This window comes from Artemia sp. Qi Xiang Cuo, chromosome 7, assembly GCF_049724085.1.
Source record: "Artemia sp. Qi Xiang Cuo chromosome 7, ASM4972408v1, whole genome shotgun sequence".
NCBI lineage: Eukaryota > Metazoa > Arthropoda > Branchiopoda > Anostraca > Artemiidae > Artemia > Artemia sp. Qi Xiang Cuo.
The window spans coordinates 4225723-4252178 of NC_142800.1; the positions used below are offsets into that span (position 1 = coordinate 4225723).

At 36.3% G+C, this 26456-nt stretch overlaps 1 protein-coding gene across 1 annotated transcript in view; it reads left to right on the forward strand.

The window, feature by feature from the left end:
• LOC148949881 (uncharacterized) overlaps positions 1-26456 on the forward strand; it is a 166617-nt gene that overhangs the window by 70978 nt on the left and 69183 nt on the right. Inside the window, exon 4 of the mRNA XM_089091353.1 lies at positions 10350-10482. Within this exon, the coding sequence (XP_088947479.1) occupies positions 10350-10482 (133 nt within the window). The remainder of the gene's footprint in view (positions 1-10349; positions 10483-26456) is intronic.

Sequence of the window (26456 nt, forward strand, 5' to 3'; positions counted from 1 at the left end):
TATTAAGTTACATTAATACCAGCACTAAATTTATTTATTAATTTACATTAATATCTATTGTATGTTTGTTTGCATTGATTGTTTGTTTAATGATTGTTTGATCGTTTATATGCCCCCAGGGCATAACTTACAACGTCTATCCCCGGGCCCTGGTGGGCTGTGTCGACACCGGAGTTTTTTGTTATCAGAGCTTTGAACTATTTTAACAATATGTCTATGTTAAAATTTTTATCTGATGCATTTAGGTTGTGGAGGAGAGGGGGGGGGCTAGTTGTTCTCCAATCTCTTTTGACTCTTAAAAAGTGAACAAGAACTTTCAATTTTGAGTCAAATGAGCCCTCTCTAAAGTTTATACGAGCATCCCTTCCATAAGAAATAATGGGAAGGATTCGGAGAATCCTTAACTTAAAACCCTTGCTCTGAGGGCTATGGAGGAGATGTTATCCTCAAAGACATAATTTTCAGAACTTAAAACTAAGTTTAAAAAAATGGCTGTCTCAAAATTTTCATTGGATGTGTTTGGGGAAAAGGTGGGCGTGAGAGGGGGGTTAGTTGCCCCCAAATCACTTTCGACTCTTAAAAAGGGCACTATCCCTTTGAATTTCGAATCGAATGAGCCTTTTTTGAAGTTTCTACGACACCGCCTTCTATAAAAACCTTATACGCCCCCCAAGGTATAACTTAAAACCCTTGCCTTGAGGGTTGTAGGGGAGTGTCCTCCTCAAAAACATATTTTCTATCTGAAAATCAACTACGCTGAACAAAATGGCTATCTCAAAATTTTGATTGGATGTGTTTGGGGGAATGAGGGGCGTGGGGGGGGCTAGGTGCCCTCCAATCACTTTTGACTATTAAAAAGGGCACTAGCCCTTTGAATTTCCAATCGAATGAGCCTTTTTTGAAGTTTCTACGACACCGCCTTCTATAAAAACCTTATATGCCCCCAGGGCATAACTTAAAACCCTTGCCCTAAGGATTATGGGGGATAGTCCTCCTCAAAAACATATCTTCTATCTGGAAATCAACTACTCTCAACAAAATGTCTATCTCAAAATTCTGATTGGATGTGTTTGGGGGAATGATGGGCGTGGGGGGGGGCTAGATGCCCTCCAATCACTTTCGACTATTAAAAAGGGCACTAGTCCTTTGAATTTTCAATCGAATGAGCCTGTTTTGAAGTTTCTAGGACAATGCCTTCTATAAAAGCCTTATATGCCCCCTGGGTATAACTTAAATCTCTTGCCTTGAGGGTTGAGGGGGAGTGTCCTCCTCAAAAACATATTTTCTATCTGAAAATCAACTACGCTGAACAAAATGGCTATCTAAAAATTTTGATTGAATGTGTTTGGGGGAATGATGGGCGTGGGGGGGATAGGTGCCCTGCAACCACTTTCGACTATTAAAAAGGGCACTAGCCCTTTGAATTTCCAATCGAATGAGCCTGTTTTGAAGTTACTACGACAACGCCTTCTATAAAAACCTTATATGCCCCCAGGACATACCTTAAAACTTTTGCCCTGAGGGTTGTGGGGGAGTGTCTTCCTCAAAAATATATTTTCTATTTGGAAATCAACTACGCTGAACAATATGGCCATCTCAAAATTTTGATTGGAGGTGTTGGGGGGAATGATGGGCGTGGGGGGGGGCTTGTTGCCCTCCAATCATTTTCGACTATTAAAAAGGGCAATAGAACTCTCGATTTCCAATCAAATGAGCCTCCTTTGAAGTTTCTACGACAAAGCCTTCTATAAAACCTTATTTGCCCCCAGGGCATAACTTAAAACCCTGGCCCTGAGGGTTGAGGGGGAGTGTCCTCCTCAAAAACATATTTTTTATCTGGAAATCAACTACGCTGAACAAAAGGGCTATCTCAAAATTTTCATTGGATGTGTTTAGGGAAATGTTGGGGGTGGGGGGTGTGGGGGGCTAGTTGCCCTCCAATCTCTTTCTACTATTAAAAAGGGCACTAGCCCTTTGAATTTCCAATCGAATGAACCTGTTTTGAAGTTTCTACGACAACACCTTCTATAAAAACCTTATATGCCCACAGGGTATAACTTAAAACTCTTGCCCTGGGGGTTGTGGGGGAGTGTCCTCCTCAAAAATATATTTTATATCTGGAAATCAACCCAATCATTTTCGACTATTAAAATGGGCACTAGAACTCTCGATTTCCAATCGAATGAGCCCCCTTTGAAGTTTCTAAGACGACCCCTTCCGTATGAAGTGCCTCTGGGGAAAAAAATAATAATAATAAAACATTGGTGCCGTATGGCCTTTACTATAGGCAACGCTACAGCGTTGCCTCTGATTTAGGTATTGAAATCTCTTAAGTAAAATCAAGTAAGTGTTTAGTTACTGCAATCGCTTTTGGTTGGTTTATTTGAATTCTTCTTATGTATGGACTTAGACTTTTTTGTTTAATTTGCAGTGCCAAACGACTTCAGTAAGCCTTTGACCTATCTTCTAATAGAAGTCAAATTTCACTTCATTAACAGGATTTTACATCATCCGATTCAAAGATGACTCTGTTCTGGCGGATTTTCTTTTGTCATCTTATGTTTAGCTTTTTCATATTTAATAGTGTGAAAAAATTACTGTATTTAAGCTTGTTGTCCAAGTGAAATTTTCTTTAATATTTCTACGGCGGATTTTCTATGGCAGATATAAGCTAGACGTGCTACTGTTTATATTTTTGTAGGTATTATCTGACAGGACCCAAATTTCACTTTGATAACTAGATTGTGCGTTGCCCGGTGCAAAATTGTCTCCATTCTGGCCAATATTTTTCTCTTATATTTTTATTTTTTCATCTTTTATTTAAATCAAAAAGAACATTTTTGAGATGGCCCTGAAAAAATATCACCGCAAATTTGGCTCTAGTCTTAACAAACCGGTCAACTGCGAGCTGTTGTAAAAAAGAAATAATAATAAAAATTATTAATTCAGATGCCGATCAGCATCTGATATGAATATATACAATTTTCCCTGGCATATATCACGAATTTATTTTGTTACGGGGGAGGGGATGGGCTTTTTTAATAGTAAAAAAAATTGAGTTTTGTAGAAATTATGGAAAAAATCTTGGTATTTATGCTTCGGGACTTCAAAGTTCCCTCTTGGCCTGCGTCCTAGTAATAATCTAATTAAGAATTTTCAGATTTATTGCAAAATTTTACCTCGGGTCTTTTTTTCTTTACAGGTTAAGTTTTCGTTAAAATATTCAACTTACAACAAGACCAAAGTAAACTTTCATTTTAAACACTTCTAGACAAATTTTTTCTTGTTTTGCGGTATATGCAAAGAAATTGTTTCCGACGAAACTAATCTATTTGCTGTTCTGGAAAAATGACAATAGGTCTGGGATATTTATCTATTGTTAGCATCACATATTCAGTTATAAACTATTCCAAGCCAATTCGGCAATAGACTCTCGTAGAAAGACGTTCCTTTCAACTTAAATCTTGAACATGAAGTTAGCCTTAGTGTCTATTTACTCTGGAAGTGCAAATAAACTATAGAAATGCGAAAAATTAAGAAAATGAGGATTAAATTGAAAGTAAAATATTACAGAAGCTTGAATCTTGAAAAATCTAACATCTCATATTTTGCGGAGATAACAAAAGTAAAATATTAGAAATAGCCTTTTCTTACTTAAATGATTCTCAATGAAACTTTTATTTTACATGTTCAAGAATGAGAATAAGGAGTACTTACCATTTCTAAGAAGAAGATCAAAATTAGTTATATGCGTTAAGCGTAAATTTTGTAGGACACAAAATAAACAGAAGGCTTTTCTTGAGAAATCTATTTTCTTTTAAACCTTTGCCCCTTTTAGACACGTTGAAAAAGACTTACCCATCTCCACCCTCCCAAAAAATTCTTGCAAGAGCATTTGATAATGTACTTGTTCAGTCAGTAAAACAAAATATAAATATAGCTGAGTGTGTTTTTTATTATTATTATTTTTTTTTTGTCTGAGTTGAAGGGTGTTAAATCTGAAGGGCAAAAAGGTTGCTGATAGAGGCAAAAGTAATGTAATATTGATAATCTGGCTGCAAAAATAATTGCATTAAAAATAAATGCACACAGGAGGAGGGGGGAGGGGTAATACGCTGAAACTTTCCTGATCTCTTAGTTCTTCCTTTTTCGGCTCAATAGATTTGGACTGAGCCCAAACACAGGAGGAGTAGTTGTCACCGGCACAAACGAATGTAGCTTTTATAAATAGGCAAATTATTTGAAATATATATGAAATTGCAGGATAAATCATTGAAGTCTTGACATTGGGGGTGGGGGTAAGGTTTATATGTCCCTACCCTGAATATACAAGTCCACTTGCGTCTACTAGTAGACCTAAGTCCGCTAGTGGCATCTGATGAGATCTTTTGTTACCACAATCTTGTAAATGTTTTCCCTTTTGGGTGGCACTGCTGAATGTACTGTGTCGTAAAAGCTCTGATGATGTAAATACATCTTATCCTAAACTAAGTTTCTTTCTGAGGTTTAAATGAGGAACTGCTTTATTGTATTGCCAAAATAGTTGCTTTAGAAGAAAGGAATGCAATAAAAGAGGAATGTTCTCTGTGTTGCATTAACAGTAAACAGAAAAGAACAAGCAGTATTGGTCTCGATTAATTTTTTATTGGTTTTAATTAAATAATTTTCTAAGGACACTAATTTTGATTAAGTACTTTGTTTTTTAATTAATTAATTTTATCAGTTGTTTTTTTCGTATCTTGGTAGTCCGGTAGGATATACTTTACCGTAACATCCCCAGTGGTGCAAAACCACTTTAACCTAAGTCTTCTTTCTTTCTGAGCTTCAGCCGACGAACAACTTTTTTGTCTTGTCAAAATAATGGCATTAGAAGAAAGGAACATAATAAAGGAGAAATGTTCCCTGTCTCACATTACTAGTGAACAGGAAAAGAATAAGCAGTATTGGTCTCAATTAACTTCTTCTCGGAAATCACATGTACCGATTCGGCAAGATTTCCAGCCGAAAAGGTTTTAGTTACTGAACATTCTTAAGTAAATTTCCAGCCATTGCTGTAGAAGCACTTGAATCAATACAGTTTTCTATATATAGTTCGAATATGAATTTTAGCGTTCTGTCTTCGGAAGCCAATTTTTATGTATCTTCGGCGTTTATGGGATCTTGACATCATACTTGCAAATAGCTAAACCTCTAGGAAGTTCTAATGATTATTACAGGAGGGGGAGAATCTGACTTAAGGCATAATTAAAGGAATCAGAGCACAAAGCATAATCAGGGTCAAAGATATTTTTGATAGACCCTGTTATTGAGAGTTGCAAAGCTTTTTAAAGTTCTATCTTTTATTACTAAACTTGGCAGATGATGACCATTATATGGATAAAAAAAAAAAAATATATATATATATATAAGAAATATAAAAAATATAAGGCCTAACCTGTCCTTATGTCAATTATGCCACTGTTTTGAAAATGTTCATTGAAGAAATTATCCCTTTTCTCTAGGGGGTGGGTTTTAGGGAAGTCTAGTAACTACTTACAGGTCCAAATTCCCTGGGAGGTGCTTCAAAGTAATCTTAAGGTGAGTTCCACACTCGTGATTAGGCATGTTCATACAGTATTTATTAAAAAGAAATAAGAATTTGACAGTATCTTCTATGATCTGCCCAGGTTTATGGGTGTCTAAACTTAGACTTCATAAGGACCTAAATTGCAAAGGAAAACTTTTCATCGGTCCTTGACTTTCTCATTAGTTGGCCTCAATTAAACTAGTTTACTTGGAGGATCACGAGGGATAACATAGTTTGGGGATATGCGAGTGATCACATCAATAAAATCATTCAAGAGCGTAAAGAAAATGATATAAGTGTAAACAGCAATCTTTGAAATCGCAAATTTAAATTTTAATTCACCTTAGCTATGAAATTTTTGATATACGTCGAAAAAATTGATGGTTAGAATACCTCTTTTATTTTTAAAAGTGTCCTATGTGATAGTATCTTTTCCAAGAAAATGGTTTTTTGATTTTTAAGCAATGTTCCTTAAAACCTGATTGTTCCTTTATTGAGAGAGACGTGCTAAATTGGCTTCAACTTACTTCTTTCAATATTTTCTTTCAGATTCCCTGAATTGAATTTTATTTTCCGAAGATCTAGTTAAAGCTAAACCTCTGCTTTGATCTCACTATCTTTTGTTTCACTCAGCTCCGTATTTAAGTGACACACCACGTTAAAGTCTTCCCCATAGAGACCCAATTAGAAAAACATTTTTTCTGAAAAAGATAAGACGTTCATTTTTCTGCTTGTATATAAACTTCACTTGCCTTTGTTTTCTTTTGCTTAAATTACAAAAATTCCAATTTTTCCACATTTTAAGTTACAAAAAAAAACTTTTGTTTTGCTAAAATTAATAGTTTAAACATGCGCAGGACAAATCACCAGCGGTATCTTAACAAGATCTTACCATTAACAGTAGTTCGGTAATATTATTATTCGGTAATTAGCTAGAATTATACTGGAAGAAAATTACTTAGTACGGAGACGCCTTTTTAGACTTTGAGATACTATAGATAGAAGAAAAGTGTTGTTTTAGGAAGGGAAGAGAATGTGTAGACCAAATTTTGAATCTTAGATTAATAATTGAGAAGTGCCTGGGCCATCAGACCCAGGCCATCAGTTCTATAGATTATGAGCATGCGTTTGGTTAAGCTCATAGAAGAGCTTCAGTGAAGGTCCTATCCTTGTAAAGTATTAAATAAAAACAAACAAAACAAGTTTTTTTCAACTGAAAGCAAGGAGCAACTTTAAAACTTAAGACAAAGAGAAATTATTACGTTTTATGAAGGGGGTTGCCTCCTCCTCAACACCTCGTTCTTTACGCGAAAGCTTTTTAGTACTTTTGAAAAATGCTTCTTATTGTTCCAATTAAACGAACATACTGTTTCAGAAGTCATTCTTAAAGAACTGGAACAAAATATAAACTTTATCGTAAAGAGCGAGGCATTAAGGAGAAGGCAACCCCCTTCATATACGTAATAATTTCTGTTCGCTTTAAGTTTTAATGTTGCTCCGTACTTTCAGTTGAAAAAAACTTGTTTTTCATATTTAATTTCTGATCGTTTTTTTAAATAATCCCAGGAAATCTGGTCCCTCTTTCATGGAAAAATATCCTCCCTACGGATATATCCTCTAGACAATTCAATCCCGGTGAAAATTAACCCAGGAAAGTTTACCCTTAACAACTCCACGCATAAAATTGAGACGGAAGAGAGAAAGCAAGTTATATAGAAGGAATTTTGTAGAGGAATTCTGGAAAATTCCCGCAGTGTATGATTTCCTCTGACAAATTCACCCCCTGGAAACTTCCTTCCTCACGGAAAATTCCCCCGTAAAAAAAAAATCAGAAAATTTGTCTTCCCACCCTAAAATGTATGCATGCCCAATAACAAATACTATGCGTAAATAATGGACAATTTATAACTTAAGACCTTCCCCCTGGGGCTGTGGGGGAGGGGAAGAGGTCATGTTATATCCAAAGGCATAGACTTTTCTACTATGATGAACAAAATGGCTATCTCGAAATTTTAATCGGAAAATTTTCAGGAAAAAAGAGATGGGGGAGGGGGCCTGGTTGCCCTTCAGTCTTTTTGGTCACAGAAAAAGGGGATTATAACTTTTAATTTCTTTTTGAATGAGCCCTCTCAAGATATTCTATGACCCCTAGGTCGATAGGATCACCCCTGGGGAAAAAACACAAATAAACACGCATCTGTGATCTTTCTTCTGGCAAAAATGCAAAATTCCACAATTTTGCAGGTAGAAGCTTGAAACCTCTACATTAGAAAGAGCTGACGCTAAATTTCAAACTTTGTTCCAATTCTATAAGAATGACCCCTGAATCACAAATTCCTTTTAATTAGAATAGATAGCTCTTTTGAAAGTACTCAAAAAAAAAACTTAAGCGTAAAGAGCGAGGTATTGACTAGGGACGAACTTCCTCATATACGTAATAATTTCTGTTCATTTTAAGTTTTAATGTTGCTCCTTACTTTCAGTTGATTTTTTTTTATTTAATTTCTGATGGTTTTCAAATAATGCTGGGAAATCCGGCACCCCCTTCATAGAAATATCCCTTCCCCCATGGAAATATGTTCCCACGTAACTCCCTGCTTTGACCCTCCCCCCGCCAGAAAAAAACTTCTCCTGAAAACGTCTGTATACTTCCCAATAACCAATACTATATGTAAACATTGGGCAAAGTTCATATGTATTAAATTGTTGACTATGCTGAACAAAATGATTATCTCAAAATTTTGATCGGGTGACTTCGGGAAAAAATGAGCATGGAAGGGGGCCTAGTTACCCTACAATTTTTTTGGTCCCTTAAAATGGGCACTATAACTTTTAATTTCAGTTCGAATGAGCCCTGTTGCAATACTCTAGGACCACTGGGTCGATACGATCTCCCGTGAAAAAAAAAAAAAAAAAAAACAAACAAGTAAACACGCATCCATGATCTTTCTTCTGGCAAAAAAAATCCACATTTATTCGGCTGGGCGTTTGAAATCTTTACACTACGATTCTCTGATACGTTGAATCTGATGGTTTCAGTTTCATAAAGATTTTATCACTTTTAGGGGGTTTATCCCCTTTTTTCTAAAATGGGCACGTTTTTACAGGCTTGTAACTTTTGACGAGTAAGATAAAAGTTGATGAAAATTTTATATTTGAAATCAGCATAAAAATCCAATTCTTTTGATGTATCTACTGGTATCAAAATTCCTTTTTTTAGAGTTTTGGTTACTGTTAAGCCGGGTTGCTCCTTACTTACAGTTCGTTACCACAAACTGTTTGAAAAATATATAATATATACGGAACCGCTTTTTGATAAAGAACTGACATCCTTTTGGAGGCTGTTGAACCGCTACTTTGCGAAAGCTGTAGAAAGACCTCCCCCCACTTCTTGGTCGAAAAATTCGATGCTTAAATATGATTGATAGCTAACTATGTTGCGACGAATTTTTAATCGATAAATTGTTAATATTGCTTATTTCATTGAAAAATTGAGCTTCTCTTAAATCTCGTGCGTATAGAAACTCTATCTTGCAGGAGAATCTCATTTTACATTCTTTTGGAAGCCTTAGACTACTTCCGGTGAATATATCTCTTAGGACATTCCAAGCTTCTTTCCAAAAATCTTGATTACATATTGTACATTCAACTATATTTTATTTTTAGTCCGTGTTTTTTTCTGGACCTTAATGTATTTGGCACTCAATTCGCTAAAATGTTTCCAGAGGACGGGGGGGGGGGGTTAAATTAAGTTCATTTTACTGGAAAAGTGATACATTCATTTCTTGCATTGAAAAATTTAATCCCTCATAATTTGTTATATGGAGGAGGGGGTATTCTGCACTTCCGCACTTGGAGGAGAGGGGTATCCTATTCTGCATTTTGACGACCCTGAATTTTAGCTGCCCTAACACTTTGCTTCTTTTTCCATAAAATAAATCATATTTTGAAGGCTTTAGTGAATCCTGAAAACGTTCTACGGTGCCATCTTAAGACAATAGCAGATGAATATGGGGCATTTCCGCGTTTCTGTGGGCATTTTTGTAACTAAACTTGGCTTTCTAATCTGCTAGTTCCAAGCAGAGGGTTAAGCATAAAAACGAGTCAAGTCCATTGCTGACATTTTCAGAAAACAGATGCCCTTACATAATTGTAGCTTTGAATTTTTCTTTGCATTATGAACAGAGTTTTAATTTGTGCGGATATTTCCGAAGTTATCGAAGAGCTGTAAAAACAATTAATTTTATATCATAGCAATTGGGAAAAGTGAATTAGCAATTAGCAATTAGGACTAAATATTTTCCTTTTTTCTTTTGCTCCCAGGTTTCAGTGAAAAGTTGCCCAAATATAATTAGTTAAGTAATTAAGACAAGTAAGGCAAGTAAGTGCAAAATTCGGAAGTATTAGTTCCTATAGGAACTAATACCTCACGAATTTTCCGTAATTTGCACATGTTACGCTATAGCGTAACATGTTCTTATACAGTTGAGTTACATAGCTTGTGTGTAGGGTTGCCCTTTTTCGTCTTCTTGTGTACATCTCAAAGTGCCACTTGCTCCACCCCGCGTGGCATACTCAGGTCACGCAAAACATACTTTGTCATTTCTAGAACGTGTTGCGCTTACACCTGGTCTAAACTACGTTTTAAACTGATCAACCCCTCAACAAAATTCAAATTTCAGCTGTATAGTTATTTGGACAGCTCAAACGCCATAAAACTTATTTTTTATCCTACCATGACTGAATAACATTTTCGCTTCCTTATTTTTTTTTCTCTCCCTAGTTGTTCCAAAATCGGTTGAACTATGGACTGTGAAACCAAATCCTGAAAGCGTAAACGTGACCTGTCGCGTCGAAGGTGTTTATCCTGAAGCCAAGCTTGAACTTTTCAGGGAACATGGATCTTTTCGGACCAGGTAAGTGGTAGACAAAAGTATTTTTTCCTTCTTTTAAACCAACATTTTGTAAAGCCAATGCAATCTTTTGATGGGTAACAAACAGAATGAGAAATATAATGTATGTACATATATATATATATATATATATATATATATATATATATATATATATATATATATATATATATATATATATATATATATATATATATATATATATATATATAATATATATATATACATATATATATATATATATATATATATATATATATATATATATATATATATATATATATATATATATATATATATATATATATATATATATATATATATCCTTAAACGCAATTGGCCCCTGGGGCATCAGGTGGGAGGAAGACATGTACCCCTAGATTTTTCTTGCCCCACCCTATAAAAGTTTTAATTTTGAATACTTCTTTTTGTATTTTCATCTAAAAATGTCCTTTTCTGGTATTTTCATAGAAAAAAAACAACAAAAATGCCCCCCTCCCCAAATTTGGAAAAATAAATCCCCCTCCCACCCGACACCCGTCCTCTACAGTTCCGTGAATTGATGTCACTAATTGAAACCTTTTTCTCGATCTACCCATTATTGCGTTAATTACCAAAATCAGTCAAAACTTCCCACCTAAGATTCGTCTGGAAAACCCCCATAGTCCATACAATTTAAAAAATACAATAATCCGTTTTAATCCGAAAATTAATCGATTTTTCATTTTGATTTCGAAAGCCACCATTGGAAATATGTCCTAATAAGAGACCATATTTATCATCTTTTTTTGGTCAACAGTTATAAAACCAACGTTTTCATTCATTCTTTACGTAGATGGACTAAAAAGTGCAGATGAGTGTATTAAAGTGCTGACAATAAAATTTAAAGGTTGTATATCTGTTATTTTCCTCATTTTCGTGTAGTTTTTGCCTAATTTGCATGTTTCCTACTTTTTAGGAAATTTTTGCTTTTGTTCTTTTCCTTGCATTTTCCCCAAATAATGTCTTGCTTCAAGTCCCATTACTGTCGTATGGAGTCCTAAATTGCTCCCTCAATTTGTACTTTTAGTTTCTTAGTTACGTCCTATTCTTGACATTTCCGAAATTATGGAAGTTTAGGGCGACATAAAGGTTTTACTCATACGTTATAGAGTTTTTTTTTTCTATTATAGAGTTATAAAACTTTTGTTAAAGAAATTATAGAAAAATATCGTTATAGAAATTATAAAAGAATTATAGAATATAGAAATTAAGAAATTATAGAAATTGTAGAAAAAAATTATCGTCATATAAAATATATAAATTTTTGCCGCTTATTTTCTTAGTGTCGTAAAACCACCAATAAACATAATATTCTACATATCAACCTACATTCTATCAACCTAAGGTTAATGGAAGCGAGTTCAAGAAATGAAAATGAGTTTCATGAGTTTGTACCTTTGCCCGTAAAATAAAGAATTTGCAAAAAATATAAAATGATTTTATCTTTTCTAGGGACATTTTTTGGTAGCTAAGGGCTGGTATATTGTTGCCAGAGTTTCGACATTAATTAAATCATTACAGTTTGACTAAACTGATTTAATAAGTTTACAAATAAAATATAAATTACTGTTTTTGTCAGGCAGAAAAAGGCGGTGTTTCCAAATAATATAGTTGCTAAAAATGGAGAAAAAATCAAAATTGGATTTCAGAATCTGTAGTCTAACAAATGTTGCATTGAACTGAAATTCCTTGACTGTCTTTCATGCTGATCGGAATAATCACCCTGAGTCAGCTTAAAAGTGTTATGCCCGTGCCACATTATAGTCACACTTGTCGACAAAATCAAAATTACGCACGACTACAGCGCCAATTAAGTTCGCCGTTCCTAATTTCTCGAGTTGAACATTGTTCAACTTTCAAACATAAATGTCTTGACTGACCAATCAGAGTCAACGTTTAAGGCATACTTTTTAAAACTAGAAAAAAATGGAAACTTAGGACAGCGGTTTTTCTATCTGGGAGAGGAAATTGACATGAGTTAAGAAAACTTAGCATTAGTAGAGAACAGTTGGACACAAATCACTGTTGGAGCAAACTCTTTAAACTAATTTCTTGCAATTTTAATTTTTTGCTTTTTAATTACAAGTGTGACACTAAAATCAAGAAAATTGCCATACCATTCATGATATTTGGCTTTCTTTAACGGTAGATGTGCATATGATGTGGTACGGGCATTAATCTTTCGGTGCTTAAAAAAAAAAAAAGTTTTCTGCCTTTTCTTTTTTTTATACCCCCTTGCGGTGGATGTCTGTGGGTGAAGTTGGATATGTATGTTTGTATACTTATTGCACATGGCACTATGCTCTGGATTGGTTTTTCGGGTAATCAGAGATCGGCTACTGTCTGTTATTTTCTTTACCTTTTCTTCTTTCCTTTCTCTCTGTTTTTTTCTTCCATAAAAGTCTCGAGGGGGTGTATGATGATGTATTTGCTTTTATTCTTTAAATCTATTGTTGTATAAATCTTTCTATCCATCTATCTATAATTATTTCAAACAAAGTATTCATTATTTATCTCTTTGTTATCCCTGATTGTTTTAAATTCCCTAATATCTCTAATTTGTTTATTATTCCTAATCGTTCCTTTTGGTACGCGATAATGCACGCTGTTCCAGAGATAAATCATTGGACTAAAGATAGGATATAGTAATGGACAATATTGTAGTAGGTGTGGTGTGTCAAGGAATGTATTCAGGAGAACCACCGGACCTCCCCCAAAATCTGAGATTTATGGGATTCCCCTTTAATCTCAATAATCTTTATGATTTGTTTCCATGCTACTTTTATTTTTGCATAATTCGCATTTTTCTACTGATTTGGCAATCCGAATTTCTCTTTCCCTTCAATTAGTTAGGTACAGGTTGTGCTTAGCAAATTTCTTGTTTTGTAAATAGTCATTTTTGTACACGAATCCAAAGACTTTGTAAACATTTTTTTTTTATTTTTTTTTTAGTTTTTTTAATTAAATCCCACCTCCTCTCCTCTCAGTGGCACTAAAATTAAAAAAAACTACTTTTAAATATTACAAAAATCTAAATGCCACCTACACTTTACATTTAACTAAAATTAGTTAGCAGCCAAAGAGTGGTCTTCGCTTTATTTTACTTCTACTAAAATAATTTTTTATATTCATTAATAAAAAAATAAAATGCTCTCCCACCGAGAGGACGTCCCCCCTCCACAGGAAGTTCCCGCTTTCGGTGGCCATTTACAACAACAGACAAAATTTTCTCAAATTCCAATTCTGCAAAGAAGCCACTACTAAAAAAAGACTTAGTAAAAGAAATAAAGACAATAACAACAAACTCGCAGTTTGTCAACTTGTACTATGGGTAGACAACATACTTTACAAAACACTGCATGCACAATCACTACCAGCCATCCCTTGTATTTTTACCTGACAAAGGCTCTGAACTTGTACTATGGGTAGACAACATACTTTACAAAACACTGCATGCACAATCACTACCAGCCATCCTTTGTATTTGTACCTGACATAGGCTCTGAAGGGCTGGGCACACGTAGCTGATTTCGGGAACTGATTTCCAAGTCAGCGCCAATTTTAAAAGATATCGGCGTCGATTTGAGCTTGAAAAATTTTCTAGTTCTCGGCGTCGATTTACAAATCAGCGCTGATTTTCATCATGATCATCACAAAAAAATAGGGATACAAATAAATAGTCAGCCAGAGGTATCTGTGGTGAAAGACCCCACTACTGAGCTGAGAACTAAACTGAGAACAAAGCTGAGATCAATCAAGCAATCATTAATAGACTTTAGTTGACTGTTTGTGTCCGTGATTTTTTGTTTTGAAAATTTTGCGCAATAAACTTATATTTCAAAAAATTTTTCTTACTACTATTGTTTGTCCACTGATACTAAAATCGGTTCCCGAAATCAGCTATGTGTGCCTAGCCCTTGAGAAGATTAAATAAAAAAAACAAGTTTTTTAAACTGAAAGTAAGGAGCGACATTAAAACTTAAAACGAACAGAAATTATTCCGTATATGGAAGGGGCTTTCCCCTCCTCAACGCCTCGCTCTTTACGCTAAAGTATGACTCTGTCTCACAGCTTTATTTTTTTAAACAATAAAAAACTTTAGCGTAAAGAGCGAGGCGTTGAGGAGGGGAAAGCCCCTTCCATATACGGAATAATTTCTGTTTGTTTTAAGTTTTAATGTCGCTCCTTACTTTCAGTTTAAAAAACTTTTTTTTTATTTAATTTCTGATCGTTTTTTAGTTAATGCAGCTTTTATTTTGGCTCACTGTCATTGAATAAGAAAACAAAATTTGCATAAAAATTTTACTTTTCTTTTGCTAAATGGCTGTCTCTAAATTTGGTTCTGACGTAATTTACAAATTAATTTACGTAACGAACTTCCATATTCGTATATTTTTCTTCTGGCAAAAAATACAAAGTTGCAGATTTTTGCAGATATGAGCTTGAAACCTATGTAATATGGTTTTCTGATACGCTGAATCTGACGGTGTGATTTTCATTAAAATTCTTTCACTTGTAGGGGATGTTTCTCCCCTCTTTAAGAAATTAGGTAAATTTTCTCAGGTTCGTAACCTTTGACGAGTAATACTAAACGTAATAAAATTTATATATTTAGAATCCGTATTATAAGACCATTCTTTTGATACATTTATTGACATCAAAATTCCGTTTTTAAAAGTCTCGATTACTATTGAGCCGTATCGCTTGTTTTTTTTTATTGTTTTTTTTATTACGTATATGTTATTACGTATATGAGGGCTTCTCCCCTTAGTCAATACCAGTAGAGATGGGGGTCCGACTCCCATCCCTCACCCCTGCTGCCACCTACAAATTTTTTGCACCCCAAATAAGGGCATAGCCTCCCTAGGGAGAAAGATTGCGTAATCGGTCAATGACCTCTTTTTCCAAGGTCGATTTATTTGATGTTTCTATGTGTAATAACTCCGGGACGAAGATTGCACATGCGCATTGAATTCTAACGGGAACAATGTTATTGATCTAGGACTCGAGGGGGAAGTGAATTTCCGAGAACTTGATTGCATAATCGATCGTGAATGTCATGGTGTCCAGAAATAGTATTTGTTGTTGTTGCTCTCGCCCCAAATGTTATGACTTTCCCAGAAACAGTTAGATCACGTGTTTTCCTTCTCAGCCAATCAGAGACTCGGTTACATCCCCCGTCCCAGCCAATCAGAGGCCTGCTTACATATGATTTTCCCCATTACATAACAATTCACCCTTGAGATTTTGTATATAACGGACATGCAATGTGATTAAATTATCAGAAAGTATTGTGACACAATGGATAGAACACATGAATTTATTGATGAACTTGAAGCCTTGGCAACTTCAATTTACCATGTAAGTTCTGTTTTCATTATTTTTATTTTCAAAATAAAATTGTTTTCCATGGTCACCCTCTACTATATTCGAGTAAACCCCCCCCCCCCACATACAATACAAACATCACTTTACAATCTTTATACTCACTAGGAAAAATAAAATATATTCTTTTACCCTCAAAACCTAACCCCCCCCCCCTCACCATTGTTTTACAATCAAATTCTCGCAAAAAGAAATACCATTTCGTTAAATTCCTTCCTTCTATATTTCCAGCTAAAGCGATCACTGATTTCTGTCAATTTTTAATGAAAATATCGCTCTGGTTTTGACATAATGCTCCAGCGCGAGGCCTAAAATTAGCTGTCACCATTTTTAAAGCACTTCCTGTAAAAGGTTTCTCAGATCAAAATGGGGTGTTTTTCTCCTATCAAATTAAAACGGTTTCATGCAGACAATTAAGCTAAGCCTATGCAACCTGTATAGAAGTAGAGAAACAAGTTATTTTCGAATTAGGGTCTAACAATATCCCCCTCCCTCCCCCATTGTCTTACAACCCCAAATTCTCGCAAAAAGAAATACCAAGTTGTTCGATTGCTTCCCTCTCTCTTTCCCGCTAACTCCCCCCCCCACCACACTAATACAAAAATCACTTTGCAATGAAAAAGAAAATATATTATTTTAACATCGAAAGCTAACCACCGCAAAAAGAAATACATTTTCTCAAATTTATTCTTTCTCTGTGTCACCCGTCGCTATTAAGACGCTAACTTGACAATACATTTCCGCAAGCATATAATTACTTTTTCACCCTTTTGCCGGTTTTGTTTACAAACGCAGTCAAGTCAATGGAACTATTCTTCTGTCAAATTAAACAGTTTTAAGCAAAAAGAGATTGCAGTATATTAAGTTTGTAGTTGTCAGAGAGCCGGTGAAATCTCGTTATTTTCAAATTAAGATCTAACAATGTATTTAGGACATTGGAGAAAGGGGGAGGGGGCCATGTCTCAATTCTATCGCTATCATTTTAAAATGAAAACAAACTGTTTCTTTGCATGAGAAGTAAGAGGGGTGATTCGTTGTGTAGATATGTATACCCTTTGACAAGAAAACTAATGTGTAAATATATGCGTTGCGTCTATAGGCATGTTTTTAATTTTTTTCAGGCTTTCTTTCGTTTAAAGTTTCTTTTATATTCCCGGGAGGGGAGCGTGAATCCAGGATTTTTTGCTGGGGAGGGGGTTAGCACTTTTAATAGTGACAAAATAGAAAAGATAATTGTTTCTTACCTTAATTGCTTCTTCGTCATTTAGTGATTTTAGCTATAACATTTGAATAAAAGGTAGTAAGATATGGCTTTCGCTTGAATAAAACACATGATTAACTCAATGAGATGGTAGACTTAGGGTGGGTTAATTTTCCTAAATTTAGGGGGAGAGAATATGGGTTTTTTGCTTTACTAAATGCGATACTTTTCTAAACAAAATTGTAGTTAATAACTTTCTTTCTGTAAAAAAGGGGCAAATTATTTAGATACTAATTTTTTCTCTTCTTTTTAAGGTTAATTATGAAGAATGCGTGCCCCCTCCTTCCAAGAAAGCCAGAGAGGGTGAGGCAGCACCATCACTGCCAACCCCAATGCAGCCTGGCAGAAAGTTAAAGAGAGAGTGGGTGGCTTCTTATAATATGGTGAACCCTGCCGAAGCTATGCAAGATCGTGAAATAGCCGGCCAAGTTGCGCAAGAACATAGCGACGCCGCCCCGTCCACCCTCCAACACGCACTACCCGGGCCATCTGGCACCCAAGTGCAGCCGGGATATAAAAATGTATGCATTTTTTCCTACCTTTCTATTTCTTCCAATTTTTAGTCCTTTTCAATCCCAATATAAACTTATCTCTGTGAGATATTAACCCCATATTACATATCTAAATATAATTTTTTGCATAGAAACCACTCTTTTCTAATATTTGCTATCTCTTCGCCGCTATCTCATAATAATATTTTTAGCTAATTTTCTAGTTTACTGTTTGAGAACCTTTTTATCACAAAATGCCATTTTTGCTAGAATATTATAGTTTTAAGTGGCCTAGAAGTAAACCTTTTATTTCATCACAGTAAAATTATGTCAGAGATATTAAAGGACATTGCCCCCCCCTTTTAAATCAGGTCACTGTTATCGCATACATTCAGCAGTCTGCTGAATCGGCTCGTAGTGAAGCCGAAACGGGATACTATATCTCGGACCTAATGTCCTCAGCGAAAACTGCCTTTGCGTTATAAAATGCCGTATTATTTAAACATAATTTTCTATGAGGGGGTTATCAAGTAATTACCACGGTTTTTTCAAAAGCTGATTAGTTTCTATCCATTTCCTCCATCTTTTCGCTTTTTTTCACTTTTTCACTTTTTTTTCACTTTTTCACTTTTTCACTTTTTCACTTTTTTTCACAAATTTTTTTTAACAATTTGAAAATAAACGAACAAATTGTCGCCTTCTATGTCATATCTTAGATTATCTTCAGTTGAATTAACCAAATGTTATTAAGCAATAATAATTAAAATTTTAAAAGCAGTAGGGATGATTTGAACACATTGAAAATAAGTTATTTTTTCATTTATAGATCGGACGAGCATCGGTCCCCTACTCTCCATCTAGTGAAGAAGAGGACGAACCGATTATAACACCGCCAGTGGAGATTCAGGACAATTTAACATGGGACGATAGCATTGAAGTACCTTTTAATATTGACGAGTTTTTAGATGATTTTTTAACTAATTTAGATAGTAGCACAGTTGAACAGGTGGACTTACCTTTGCTAAGTCCAAACACTTTGAAAATTTTTGACTATTTTCCCCGGTAATTAACAGGGAACCCTCAAACCCCCTAGCGCCAAACGACTCCACTTCAAACAACTGAAGGGGAGCAGACGCCAGATTTTATTGCCCAGCTGGGGGGAGGGGGTCATCGCGCAGCGGTGGAGGAATATCCAACTCCCCCAGACGTTCAGCTAACCAACAGACTTTTAAATCATATTGCTGTTTTCACTGTGCTTGTTGGTGACCATTTAAATACGCTAATGTTGGGAAAATTTTTTTTTGACCCTGTAGAAATTGTGCATGCATATGTAGAAAAATTCGTGCACTACTGGAGAATCAAATTCAATTGTGGGGGAGGGAGTCAATTAAGGTTTCTATTGTTTTAAAGGCTTTTTATTTGAATGAGGGGAAAAGTGAAGTTTACTATCATTTTGTACATTCCGAGATGCGTTTGGTTTATTCGAATTTAGAAAATTTTGAGGGTGCTTTCTTAGATTGGGTCGATCAAATTATAACGCATCTCGAGAACTTTAATGAAAACGGTAGTGGCTCTCTAGTTATTTTTTTTGAAAATTTAAGCGTAAATATATATAAATTTAAGAAAGATTTTATTTTAAGAGGGGGGGGCAGGTGGGGGGTATGAAAGGGATACAGTTTGAAAATATAATCCAGATCTAGTAGGTTGTCGTGGTGTCCAGAAGATCTGTTTTGAAACAGATCAAAAGTGTTTCAGGTATGCTTTCATCATCTCAGCATTCGAGCCTCTAGCTCGGGACGCTACCAAGAAGAATTTAGACCACTGGGCTCTACATGGGAAGGAAGGGTCCAGTTTTCCAGTTGTAGATTTTTCTTGCCTAGAAGGAAAATACCCAGTAACGCTACGATCTATTGACATGTTTGAAAGGGCTAATGCTCATTTAAATATTGGCGTTACTGTGGTACAATATGAAACAGAATTTAAAGATGGGACTCGCTTTAAAAAGAAGGGGGTGGTATACCTTGTAAGGGGTCCCTCAGTTGATTTGGTTAAACACTGGGTTTGGTTGCTTTACACACCACCTAGTCAACCGAACACAATCGGTCATTTTAATCCTATCACTGACAATAGTAGTTCGGGGGGAGGGTATGAAAAGGGGAACTCGTTTCTACTGTCCAACATGCTTGTCACAAGTCAGTAGTGATATAAAACTATGGTATCATATGAAGTATTGTAGACGGCATGGATATCAGACAGTGGAAACGGTTTCAGGGGATAGGGCCATTCTACGTTTCAAAAATTTCCAGAATACCCTTCTCCAGTGCAACCAAATATCTTTGGATTGTGAAGCTAAGCTGGTGGAGGTGAATGACCCCCAATTTCCAAACCGTGTCAAAGAACATCAGGCTATTGCGGTGTCCTACGCCCACGCGCAAAGAGATAGTTCTAACACCATGCAATTGTTAGAAATAGTTGAAACATTGGATGAGGTGGAGTGCATGGTCAATGCACTGACTAAACTGATTGGCACAGCTAATGGTACTATTTCTCGTTTGAGAAATACTTATTATCCATTGGTGTTGTCTGCAGAGGATCGTCTCGCGATTAACAATCAAAAAATATGTTGGGTTTGTAAGAGAGAGTTTGTCGCGGTGGATAAGGGGACTAAAGGGAAAAGAGTGGGGAGGGGAAAAGGCAGAGAACATGCCAACTTGAGGGAGAAAATAGAATCGGAAGGGCGTACGGGAAGAGGACGAGCGTATCAATCATGTCCTATCAATGTTGTACAACAGTTTTTATAACTGTTTTATTCACAACTCCAATTATGACTAAAAATTTATTTTAACGGCACTGGCACGTATGCAGAGGGAGGGAGGGGGAGTAGATTGTCCATGGATAAATAGTTCATTTATCTACAACATAATTCCCAAATCAGCTGAGAAGTTGTTGCTTCTAGAACTGAATTGGCAGGTAGTGGATAATGAGCGTATGTGCTGGAATAAAATCAGGTTTTTAGATTCATTTAGTTTTTCCCCCAATGCATTGAGTCAATTGATTAAAGTGCAAAAAAGCGACAATTTCGATAGTTTTCCCTTGCTTAAACAGCACTTTCCAGACAGTGAAATGTATGACTTATTAACCTGCAAAGGTATGTACGCATACGACTATTACTGTTCTGGCGCACGCTTAAGCGAGGAGAAACTACCTACAATTGAAGATTTTTACAATTCACTGACCAACAGTGAATACACAGCCGAGGAGTTTGAGTTTGCCGAGAAGGTGTGGTCCAAGGGGGATTGTAAAAATGGGTGGGATTATTGTAGACTGTACTTGGGCAGTGACGTTTTAACTCTGTTGGATATAGTCTGTAAGAACACAGACCAGATCTATTCAGAGTTCGGGTTAGATATAGGCTATTATTTTTCTACACCCCATTTAGTGATGGATTTAATTTTAAAAATTAGCAGGGAAGAAAAAAGGCCTAATCACCGACGTAGATCAACACATTTTTGTAGAGCGTTCAATGAGGGGTGTGTATGTTTTTCATGGGGACCGTGTCTTATCAACCGATCCGAGCGGACAAAGCACCGGTGCAAAGTCAAATGCAGTGTTCTTGGACATGAACTCGTTGTACCCCTCGGTAATATCCAACGACTCTTTGCCGTGTGGGAACTATCAAGGGCTTGAGAATCCTTGTGAGGTCCCCGACATTAACATCGTCGAGGACACCGGGCCACAAGGATGGTTCTTTGAAGTTCATGGTCACATTCCACTGGCGCTTCACGACTCCGTCAAAGATTTTGTCTTTCCCTGTATCCATCGGCCGGTGAGCAGGGACTCTCTGAGCCCCTACAATCGTTCATTGGTTGAGGATATGGGGATGCACTGGACTCCTCTAAACAGAAACTGATTGCTGATTTGGACCCTAAAGAGAATATCGTTGTTCACCATGTGCTTTTGCACTGGTTGGTGAGCAATGGCTTCAAGATCACCAAAATACACATGGTCCTGCAGTTAAATCAGCAACCCTACTTGAAAACGTTTATCGACACCTTTGTCGATAAACGCTCTAGGGCAAATTCAAAGGTGGAGAAGGAAATATATAAGCTCATTCTAAATTCAGCGTTTGGCAAAATGTGTGAAAGCGTTCGTAATAGATCTCGCTGCGACGTCGTGACTGACCCTCTAGAATGTGCACGAATTATTGCCGACCCCAATTTTACATCATTCACGAGCATAGAGGCCGGCATGGTTCTTCTACACAGGCGAAAGCGAAATGTAGTACTGAACAAGAATATTGCAGGCGGCAGTTCAGTACTAGAAATTTCAAAAAAGCTCATGTTGTCGTTCTTTTACGATGTGTGCAAGGTGCAATGGCCACGGGAGGGGGAGGTTCAAGTTTACTATGGTGATACAGATTCTCTGCTTTTAAAGGTAAATGGGACTGAAGATTTATTGGGTGATTTGGGAAATGGGGTGTACATCAGCTCGCGGATGGATTTCACCAACTGGAATCCCTTACTCTACCCCGAGCTGTTGAAACGTAAAGCCCCCAACCAACTATTAAAATTAAAATCAAAGACAGGGAATGATTTGATATCCCGGACGGTATTCCCGGGCCCCTAAGTGTATTGCGTGGAAACTCATAGTGGGGATGAAAAGAAGGCGTTTAAAGGGCTGCCTACACATTTTGTTAAGAGCAATTTTAACATGAGTGTGTACAGAGACTGTGTAGAAAGTAGCCTAGTGCCGAGAGCACAAGTGCTTGCAATTCGCTCTCTACAGTATAGAAATTATACTGTGAGAGTGGAAAAGAATGCAATGTCGTGTATATCCGACAAGGTCTATGTGCTCGAGAATGGTTTTACTGTTCTACCCCAAGGCCACCACCGTATTTCGGACCGAGTTGAATGCGTATACTATCGCAATCAACTTTGTCTGGATAAATTAACCTAATCTGACTAACCACTCAACCTTTCATAAATTAAATGCTCCAACCTGTACATAAATTAACTAACCTGACAATCTAACCACCTCAACTCAACCTGTTCATCTAACCCAAGCACTAACCCAACCACTAACCTGTAGCAGTGACGACAACTATTGTTTTTCCATCGCGGTTCCCGGGGGGGGTCCCTTCCCGCGGCCGCCCAGGGGGGGGGGGGGGGGGGTCCCGCCTGCGGCCGGCCTTCGGCCCCGCGGTCCCCGGGGGGAGGGGGAACCCACCTTTAAATTCATAATGTTCAACTGTGCTACTAGTTCCCGTGTGTGTATTTTCTGTTGTACAAAAAGTGTCAGGTATAGAAAAGTGTTTAAGTTGACAAAAAGTGTTGTACAGAAAAGTGTTGATGATGGACAAAAAGTGTTGTTGTTGTACAGAAAAGTGTTTTTAAAGACAAAAAGTGCTTATTTATAAAGTGTTATCGTTGTTCATGTTAAACAAATAGAGTTGTAATGTTGACCATGAAATTTTTTCATGTTGAACAAGTGTTATTATTTTTATCGTTGTTCATGTTGACTGCAAATATTTGTTTTCATGCAGTGCCGAAATAAATGCTGCCATGAAATATTGTTTTTTGTTGTTCTTGAATAGATAGATCTATGGGAAAATTACTACTTATTCATTGAATACGTATGATTTACAGTTAGTTATTATCCGGCTGTTGTCCCCAATAGCATGTATCAATTTAAAATGCACTTCTGATCATTTCTGTTTGGTCCCTCGATGTCAAGGAAAACAATACTATTAACAAAAATAACTCAAAATCGTAATAAAATTAATTCCGGGAAGCTGAAAAAAATCTAATAGTTATGATATATTTCTCAGTAGTCATATGATAAAATAAAATCTATTGCCATAACCACACCAATAAAATTCATACGGGGACTTGATGTTTTCAATAGTATTGAATCGAAATTTTGGTTGATTATTGATGGTTTGGCTGAATCCATTGAACAGTTCTCACAGTAAATGCTACAATTGTTCACCGTTCGCTCACATCATGAACACATTTCCGTTACTCTGGTTCTACACAATCTGTTTCATCAGAGCAAATGTATGCGAACCCTTGCTTTGAATTGCACCATCTATATTATCTATCGAGTCGTTCGGGTTTGTAGCGCACTCATAAATCAAAATAATCAGATAAAACCACGCGCCCCAAAATTTATGTTTTAATCGGACACACACGCGACTAGCAAACCCTACGGTTACATTTTGCTGGATCTTAATCAGAGCACGCCCGAGGATCTACGTCTAGTCACCGACAATTTCAACAATGAAATTACAGTATATCTTCCGGTGAACAGTAGAAAAGACTATTAGTCGCCATTATGACACTGAAGAAACTACACGAACAACGACATCTGTTTTCCGTTTTAAGCACTTCAAAACCCTTGCTTAGGAAGGCTATACTAAAACATGGGGTTGACAATGATTTCATTAATCTAATATCTGAACTTTGTTTAAATTTAACTGAGGGCAATGTTCAACTGCCAGAAGGTTTTAGACAACAGACAAAGCAACATCTTTCCACTGTACGCGCCTTGGCTTTTAAAAAAAAGGTAAAAAAATTCAAAAGAACACGGCTCCTTCAAGCAAGCGGTAGCTTTTTCAAACTTTTACTACCGATAATTGCAGGACTTGTAAACAGTTTTCTCTAGTGAGAATGGTAAAACCCTATAAATTGACACCATTTGAACTTGTCCTCTCGCCCATCGAACATTTTGAGGACAATCTAAGCAAATTCATTAACGATGAGAATATTGCCGATGACAAAAACTGCTTTTACTTCAAGATGCATTGCGACGTGTGGACAAACATAAACCTTATCGTGAGAGAGCCGTCGCCGATCCTTCTAAACAGGAAACATCTCCTCAAGATTCTGCAGTGTAATCAAAGGAGAAGGAATTGAATTCAATTGTATTGAAAATTGGAAACCTATTGACATTGACCTATCGAGAACAGAGTAAAAGAATATTATCTTATCTCATATTGGAAACTGGTGATCAAGTTCAAGTCGAGAGCACAGGGAAACGAATTATAATTCAGGGAAAAAGTTATAATCTAGTTGATTTAATTTGTGATATGGTGACGAATCGTAAAGGACTCATCCATTTACGATAATCTATACACCTTTCTGTGTGTATCAAACGTTCCCAAAAGTCTTGTTGGCAATAAGCAAATTCTAAAGAAACTAAGATAATATAGTCCACCAACAACAACACCATTTAATCAAAAAGAAGATTCAAGATTTAAAGATACTTGCAGCCCTATTGATCTCACAATCCTGGTGGCTGCTAGTCCACCGTTACGACGACGGTACTTACCCACCAGTGACCACACACGGAGTGGACAATATGCTATCTTTCTAAATTCAAAATGGATAACGTTCTGAAAGGCTTTTATGAAAAAATTAGTGAGGTAATAAGTTTAAATTCCCCCAAACCACTTTACAGAGCTGTCTCCAGCACCATAATGAATAATTCACAAGAGTATCTAGAAAATGAACCGAGTTACACACTACATCGGAATCACAGGCTTCGCAGTAAACAATATTGACAAACTAAAGCCTTTTTCCCTCTGTATATAATACAAATGGATCTTTTAACTTTAGACGCAGTTCAACGGCGTCACAATGTACCCTACAAATATATTCTAATGGCAATCAGTATCTTTAGTCGCTATGCCTATGCCATTCCACTACGATCAAAGAGAGGTGTTGAAGTTGCACGGGCCATTGAAATTATTCTCGAACAGGATTCGTATAGAAAAATTCAATCGGATCGTGGCAGTGAATTTGTTAATCCCCAAGTGCAAAAGGTTCTTTTGAAATATAATACAACACTTTATCATAGTCACAGCCCGATAAAGGCTGCATTGGCTGAACGACTAATAAGAACGATTCGTCTTCTAATTTCAAGATATTGCACTTTGAAAAATACATCGGCTTTTATTCATGATTTAGATAAAATCATGTTGATATACAACCATCGACCCCATCGATCTCTGTCCAACTCTACACCAACGGATGTTCATTATAGTGAAAATACATTTGATGCTTTTCTAAAGCAATACTCCAAGGGTGAAAAAGAGAAAAAGAAGAAGAAATTCAATGTTGGTGAACTGCGAAAAGTTAGAAACACTAGTGAAATTTATCAAATTGAAAAGATATTAAAGAGTCGTACACGCCATGGTAAGAAACAGTTGCTTGTTTGCTGGCTAGGATACAACTCAGATTTCGATTCTTGGGTCAGTGCTGAAGATATTAACAATGCCAAATGATTTCTATGTGACTTTCATGTCCAATGTTTCTGATCCTCTCTACAATGATCTGAATAGAACAAGTGATTTTTGGACGAAACTCTCCCCCACTATCAAATTCGACGGAAAGTATGAAGTGGCTCTTGTCGACTGTATTCTCAAAAATACCTACGACATCCTGAGAAAGGATCGTAAATATGAAATAAAAATTAGACCCTATGATTGGCCGCCACCACCAGGTGATCAAGAACAAATTCAAAAAATCAATTGGTTTCATTATCCATATATTGAATTACCCTACGAGGAACTCACCTGTATGAATGATTTATGTCGTTCTATTAATAAAAGAATTTCCGCTCGTAAAAAAGGAGCTTTTCATTTCAACTATTCAAAGGAGGAGGGCAAGATCTACATTAGTTCACCTATTGCCAGTGAAAAGGTTATTCTCAACGATAATCTAAAGGATGTTCTTGGTTTTAAGCTCAATATAATCAATGGTAAAAGTGCCAGAAACACTAATTTCATTTTTGCTGAC